Consider the following 7,817-nt stretch of genomic DNA (forward strand, 5'->3'; position numbering starts at 1 on the left):
TCTAAAGCAGATGAAAGAGAAATAAAGAAGGAAATTATGGTGATCCAACGCACAATGTGGAATCCATCTAAAGCTATATGTTTTCGGGAAGCGAGCAATTGAACGCCGCAGAGCTGTTCGTCTCCTGCAGCGCGTTTCAGCGTCTAAGCAAGCACGTTTAGCGCAGACGGATTAGGCTCTCCGAAATAGGCCCACTTTTTATCATGCAATCCCCGGGATGTTCATTGCATAAAGCCTCATGCAGCAAGCAAGCCGATCCAGCATACGCGCCGAACCTCGGTAAAGAAGGCACACAAGTTTTAGGTTTCATAAATATTTTTACGGACCCAGACGCGCATATCGGTCGCACTGAGGATATTCAGGTAGCGTTCGTTTTCCCGCTGTGAAATTCCGTATGAAAAAGAATACCGCGTGTGTGCGTGCGTGTTTGTTTGGGTGTGTATGCATGTGTGTGTGTACGTGTAACAATATAGAAAAAAAAGATAGATAGTTCATTGAGGGAAAAAAATGGCTGTGGCTTAGCTAAGGTTAAGCCCAGGATGCGAAGCATACTAGCCTTTATTTTAACGTAAGGAGCTCGTGTCGCAGAAAAGCCGGTGTCGTCGGCGTCGGCTCAGGCGTGCGACGCTTGCTCAGGTGCACATTTCGTTGTCGCGCCGAACGCTGAGTTGCTCGACGCTCACCGCGTCCGATGCGGGGCGTGTAGTCGCTGCGCCGTAGCAAAGCCACCTAGAAACAGTCTCTGTAGCACGCCGCAACCTTCGCTTCTCATTCCAACGAGCAGCTCTGTCTCCAGGAGGCATCTCACCTCGTGAGTGTCTAGCAGAGGCAAGCGCAGCTGCTTATATACCGCCGCGACGCCGCGAGCGACGGCGCGAGTTGGAGCCCCGTTTCTCCTCTGTCGTGACGTCACGGTGTCATGTGGTCAGCCTTGAAGACGACGCCGCGAGCGACGGCGCGAGTTGGAGCCCCGTTTCTCCTCTGTCGTGACGTCACGGTGTCAAGTGGTATTGAAGGCGAAACTGCCGCGCCTGAGGAGCTGGGTTGAGCTCTAGTAATATGCTTCGCATAAAAGGTATGCGACCACAGGGCCCGCTCAAATCGGCCTACTCGTGCACGCTTTACAGAGAAACCGTTAGTGCGACAGCGCTCGATTAAGTTACGAGAGGATCAAATAGAAACGCGAGCTGTGTTGTAGAGTGCGTTCCATCACTGCCACGCGAACACTTGTTAGATAGTTGGCTCAAGAATCACGCGATGTTACGATCGGCCTGCAGGGGTACTGACCTGCAAACCTTTCCCAGCCAGTGCAGTTGTTTCGATCGTCCTGCTGTGCTAGCGACCTTCGAACTCTTCCCGGACCGCTGCGACGAGTCGTTTTGGAGAACCAACAATGCGCCTCTTTGAGGAACCGGCGACGCCAGCTAGGCTAACCGACCATGCACCTCCTTCGGAGAACTGGAGACCACCCCAAGGTTAGTCAACCTTGCGCCTCCTTCGGAGATTCGGTGACGCCTGCAAGGCTAGCTACGCTCGGCGGACCGAGTATTGTTACCTGATTCGCTGTCGCCTTCACGGTTTACTTGGATCAAGAGAACTCATAGAAAAGAGGGTTTTGGGGTGCGTTTTCGCGGCCCCCGGAATTCGTCACAGTCCGCTGACAGTCGCGACGGCTACCTGAGGATTAGGAAGGAACAGCGCCAACTGAGACGACCACGAGAGGGAGAACGACACAGGACAAGCGCCATCTTCATCTATCTCTATTCACCGACAAATCTGCAAATATCAGGAAAATCACAGACATGCGCACAATGACCGTAATGTATCGTATGCCAAACCGTTTTAGATAGGACATTTCGCTTTTGAAGAGGGTTACGGAAGCATCACTAACGCAGTTATATCCTCGATTCTTTATATGGAATGCTTCCAAAACCTAACGTGCCTTTGCTTCCCTGCTTCTGCCAAGTATCTTTATCTCTCCGAACCGTGGTTCTCACTTCTTGCAGTACTGGCATTGTTTTCGTGGCGAATGTTCTGCCGCCCGGTCACACGCAGTGAAATTTGCACAATGTTGCGAAAGAGGCGCACCTCCTTCTTTCAGCGACCGCACATGTTCAGCTGCACGGTCATTCACGCATCGACCCGTTTGGCCCACATAGGTTTTCCCGCAGGTCAGAGGTATTTCACATACCACACCGGTACAGCAGTTTACAAACTGCTTTCCATGTTTTTTTGGTGCAGCTGCTCCTAGTACCCTCGCTCGCGACGCGGGCGCAGAGCTGTGCTTGTTTTCGAGGAGCCGAAAACACGACTGGGACGCCGTGTCTGTTTGGCACCTTTTTCATACTGTGGGCTATCCTATATACATACGGAACCACTTCCGGCTTCGCAGCTAGTTTTTCTTGTGTGCACAGTTTCTTGACCATGGAACCTTTACCTTTTTGCAAGATCGCTCCAGCCACTGCTGTGATAACCGTGCTTGTGAACCCCGCCGAAACCGACCTATCAAATTGCTTGTCAAAGCTCGCACGCATTGCATGGTGACACGATTTCACGAGAGCATACTCAAGACAAAGTTTAGCGATGGAACATTTTACGGTTTTTGAATCCGCCGACGCATAACGAAGGAGCTCCTTTTGTGCTCGAGGTGCGTACAGCCAACATACATGATCTTCAACCAAGGTAATGTTAATGTCTAAAAACTGTAATCGCCCCTGCAAGGGTAGGTAATGCGTGAATACCAACCCCCGTACCTCCTCTTTAAAACTGTCTAGGACAGTGCTTGCACCACCTGCGTAAGTCAACACGTTCAGTTTCTTAAAAGCTATTAAAAAATCGTCAACATACCTGAACACTTCTAGTACACCTTTTCTTTTTAAAATTGGCTCCAAGGCGCGGTATATACACTGTCAAGAAAATGTTAGTAGGCACCGGGGCTACGCAGGATCCAATACAAATCCCTTGTCTTTGTCGATAAAACTTGTTCTCAAAACAGAGAAACGTCACATGAAGGTAAAATTCTAGCATTTTCATAAAACTGTCTATTGACATTTCAGAGGAGTTTTGGGACTCTACTACACCGTTACATTTTATAGCATCTCTGACAGAACTAAATAAGGCATCGTGGGGCACAGAGTAAAACGATCCTTCAACATCTACTGAAAACACATAACCAATGGAAGTACCTTCCTCAAGAAACCTAACAACATCATTTGAAAGTTTTGAGGCGTACGGATCTTGAACATTAAGGGATGTAAGGTGCTTTTGAAGAAACTTGCTAAACACAATCTGCCAAGTTCCATTATCGCTGACCACTGTTCTGAATGGCACGGACAGTTTGTCCGTTTTGGCGTTTTCGAGTGGGAGTAGTCAGCGCTGGACTCAAGAGGCGCCCGCTGGGATCAAGCGTGACAACCCATGTGTACGAGGACCCGTTCACCTCAGTGTGTTCAGTGAGAACAAAGTGCGGAAGAGAGTGTGTGAACCCTCCCCCTCCAAGGCGGGTCGACGATGCCTCCAACGACGACTGTGGACGGTCCAAATGGACGAAGGTTAGACGGCAGTTTTCCCTCACCTAGGGATCTAGGGAGGACAGTGGGTGTTTAAGCAGCAGTTTTCGGCTGTTTCTTGTGCTTGTGTGTTGTGTGCTCGGGTGCGTCGGGCTTTGTGCTTGGTGCTTCGTCTTTCGTGCTCCTTTTGGGAGTCATGCTAGACTGTTGAAATGTATCTCGTGTCGTAATCTAAATATCGTAAATAAATCCCTTACTCATAGTTCTTGATGAGAGCAAGTTCCTCCCTTCAACAGCGTCTAAAACCTGCAGCGAGCGGTCGGACAGTATCATTACATATCTTCCGCAGTGCGTCGTACGATCTCTCAAAAAGTGGTACACCCATCAATGGTGCACCATATTGTTACCGTGAAGAGAAGGAAGAAGTTGTATTGGGACTAGAGGAAGACGAATTTCGTCCCGGCCACTCCATATCGTGCACCCATGTAGATTTAGAGAGCCGCGTTAAACTTGCTCACCGCAAACGAGAGTACGCAGCTTTGGTGACGCTAGATGTATCAAAAGCATACGACTCTGTAGAACATAGTATTTTATTCGACAAACTTCAGTCTACGAATTTACCAAATTATATAACCGCTTGCATCTATAAATTTTTAAGAGATAGAGAGTTTTATTGTTACCAACACGGTATTTCGGCATCCAAACACAAGCAGACAAGAGGTGTACCACAGGGTTGCGTTCTTTCTCCTATATTAATTAACATTTTGCTTAGCACAATTCCTTTGTGTCCAGAAGTACATGTTTATGTTTACGCGGACGATATCGCATTTTTCACGTCCCGACATAATATACATTCACTACAACAGTCACTGCAGAAATACTTAGGAACGCTGGAGACATGGCTAGAGGGGTGATGCATGTCGTTAAATATTAGCAAAAGTGCGGTATTAGTGTTCGGTATTACGGTATAATAAGTACTGTATTAATATATCTTTACAATACCGACAGGAAATCATTCCTCAAGTTGACGAAGTCAAGTACCTTGCTGTCATTTACGATGGCAAACTCTCCTGGCGCAGTCACATTGAACATATTAAAACAAAGGCAGAACGAGCCGTAGCTATGCTCCGCCGGCTCAGCCACCGTCGCTCTGGACTACGCAGGGATACCTTACTGATGATCTATAAAATGTATGTTCGGCCCATATTGGAATTCGGCTGCGTGATATTTTCCGGTGGCCCCACCTACATAATTAAACCTCTCATACTTTTAGAAAGTGAAGCTCTACGTTCATGCCTTGGGCTACCTACATTTGTTGCAAACGCTGTTTTATATCAGGAAGCTCACATACCCACCCTAGATTGCAGATTCGGCATACTTACGGTTCAGACATTTATAAAAATTTATGAATATTTAAAAAGACCTACGCAATATGCTTTTGTGAATGAACCTGCCGAGTTTTTCCAGGTATCGTGGTCGAGATTCCACAGTCCTCAGGTAGTATTCGTACAAGCACAGTTACAAAAATTGCATGTGTCCATACGCCAAGTTTGCCATTCAAATGATGCCGTTACAGAGCTAAAAATTGAGTTCGAGGTCATATTTGCTAATCATGGGAAACTATTACCAAGGCAAGATTTAATTAATATCTTACACGGCCACCTACACCAGCTAACCACTGACAACGTAATAGCTACTGACGCTTCTGTTTGAAATGAGATTGATTTCTTTTTATTTGTTCATGAAACGTCTCAGGTAGCAGTGCGTTAGGAGTATAGTGTGAAGGAGGGATTATACAATATATATCTTCATAAGTGGAAGAATTACAAGGAATGGAATGAGATAACGACTACATGATACGTACATTAACCTATATAAAACGACGTGACGTTACCTAATAGCGGAATGCTTCAAATAAAATCTTCAAATAAAATTCACCGGCGAACGGAAAGCGCGAGTGCGATGTTGTCCGTTCCAGAACAAAACTGCGTTAATTAATTTCCCTCAATACGTACGTACATTCGCTATCGTAACCAGAAAGTGCAGTCCTCGTACCTCATTGTTTTACTCTCCTGAATTGCCTTCATTCAAAGTGTACGCATTGGGTTATTTAAAACCCATATTTTAGTTTGGTTGGCTTTAGGCCCGGCCTATCTTTGGTGATGCGGGCGTGCCTCATATTTATTTAAATGTCGGCGTACGGTAGAGGAATCCAAAGAGTTACTTACTCCTCTATTGCTGCCTCGTTTAAAACGTGGCAACATCCACTTACCACGCCATCGTTCGTTGCGTGGTTTTTGGCTTCTAAAATTGTGGTTTAGTCCTTCAAGCGTGTGCTCCGTATGCGCAACAAGGCCTCAACAGGGTTCGTAGGTAATCATAATTGCGTGGTTGTTTACACATATGAACAACCGCGCAAACATGCGTAGTTACAAGTCCTTGCCTTTGTTGTTGTTGTTTAGAGTGCGGTAAAAGTCGCAGTTGACCGAATAATGGCCCCGTGTGTTCATACACATGCAGAACTCATTAATTGTGTACTCTTCAAAAATATTTATAGGCTGCCATTGATGACACAATTGTGCCTGCCATATGCTTTCGACGACGTTTTTATTTGTCTTAAAGCTTCTTTCTCACGATGTGCTACTCTTCTGACTGGTGAACTGGTACACGGTTCTGGTAGACGGCTTAGAGAACTGACGACCAACAAAAATGTTGTTCCTTCACCGAACTATTGAACATTACCTTGGTTTTCTGCGTGATAATCTTCAAGCTTACCGGTTGCCTGTGCTTTGCCGGATACAGTCCTCAGTCGTTTACTATACAAGTCGTCTGCAACATTTCTAAAAGAAGGACAATGTCACCTGCGAACCACTGATCTCTGGTGCTAGGCGTCACATCTATTCAGCACCAACGTAGCACCTTTATTATTCTGCGCAGGTATGCGGTGAATAGCAGTCGAGAAACTGCGTCTCCTTAGCATTGATTGGCAGCTCAATGCAGTATGATGTCTTCAAAAAGCTACACGTAACGTATGCACGGCGCGCCACTGAAGGACTCCGGATAAATATGTAAATCTGGTGTTCCCCGAGATGCGCGTAAAGCGCGGTAACGTGACTTGTTCTCGAATTGCCCCCTCACCCCCTCCGACGCCCTCGTTGGGATACAATCTACACGAGCGGAGGTCGAAGCCCGCCATCTAAAGTCATCGCAGTGGGTCACCCTTGTTCAAGAGTTTCAGCTCTTTGCGGAAATCGGCCTTTGCGAGATACCGGGCTTTTGCAAGTGACGTAAACCTGAGAGGACGGGATGTTGGCACAGAGTTTGACCAAGGAGGGCCCATAGCTATTATTGCACTGACCTATCATATCGTACCTAGCTTCTGGCGTAAAGTGTACGCAGCGACGTAATCCTTAATGCGCAGCGTCTTATTTACTTATTCGTTTATTTATTGCTTTATTTATTATGTAATTTTTTTCTTCGGCAGGAACACGTGTAACGCAAAATCGCCCATAATGCGCTGTGTTTGGCAAAAGCGTTAAAAAAAAAAAAGGCCTTTACTTGAATTCTTGCTGCCAACCACGTTTCCCATAACCGGGCATGCCGTAAACGTTGATACGTCTACAGACGAGCTAAAGTTCTTTTTTTTTTTCGTGAAGAGGTGCTCGTTTACGTGATCAAAAACATTGCTCACGTGGTTTCCCGCCGGACGGTTTGTCGTTGACGTTCGACGGCGCCGCGAGAACCGGTGACAGAGCTGACAGCGGACCGGCTGGCAGGCAGGACGACAGCAGGCACAGGCACAGGCACAGGTGCGTGCAACCGGCGACCAAGGTCGCCGAAACGCCCCAGCCGGCGTGACGACGCCGGCGCCAGCCCGACGGCAGCCCGTCCGAAGCCATGTGCCCGGGGGTAATCGGTCGGCGCGGTGGGCTTCACCGAAGAGACGCCGAGCCACGCGGCGTAGCTGCCTTCACAAAACGGGCGGCGGCAACAGCTCCTCCTTCCTCGCGCTAACGCGAAGGCACACACACAACACCGCTTGCCGGCGCGCCGTCCGAGTTCGGACTGGCGCTCGGAGTCCCGTTCACATCGGTGAGCTCGCCTCCTCCTCCTTATTCCTCCCCCCTCTCCTCCGTTCTCCCCTTTCTGTACCTCCTCTCCACTCCCGCCGCCCGTCTCTCCTGCTCGCCCTTTCAGGTTCGCGGCTCTCGATCTTACCTCCCCGTCCCAATACTCGGAAGCACCAACTTCGCTCGGGATGTTTCAGAGCACTTCGTGCCGTTCTCCTTTCTCTCGCCGGTACAAAGT

General features: G+C 48.0%; 1 protein-coding gene across 1 annotated transcript in view; it reads right to left on the minus strand.

The window, feature by feature from the left end:
• The window catches only part of LOC135899884 (uncharacterized), a 285,314-nt gene extending 277,906 nt beyond the window's left edge, over nt 1-7,408 (minus strand). Inside the window, exon 1 of the mRNA XM_070533328.1 lies at nt 7,201-7,408. Coding sequence (XP_070389429.1) covers nt 7,201-7,408 — 208 coding nt within the window. The remainder of the gene's footprint in view (nt 1-7,200) is intronic.
• Nucleotides 7,409-7,817: the final 409 nt, after the last annotated feature.

This window comes from Dermacentor albipictus, chromosome 2 (genome assembly GCF_038994185.2).
Source record: "Dermacentor albipictus isolate Rhodes 1998 colony chromosome 2, USDA_Dalb.pri_finalv2, whole genome shotgun sequence".
In the NCBI taxonomy this organism is placed as follows: Eukaryota; Metazoa; Arthropoda; class Arachnida; order Ixodida; family Ixodidae; genus Dermacentor; species Dermacentor albipictus.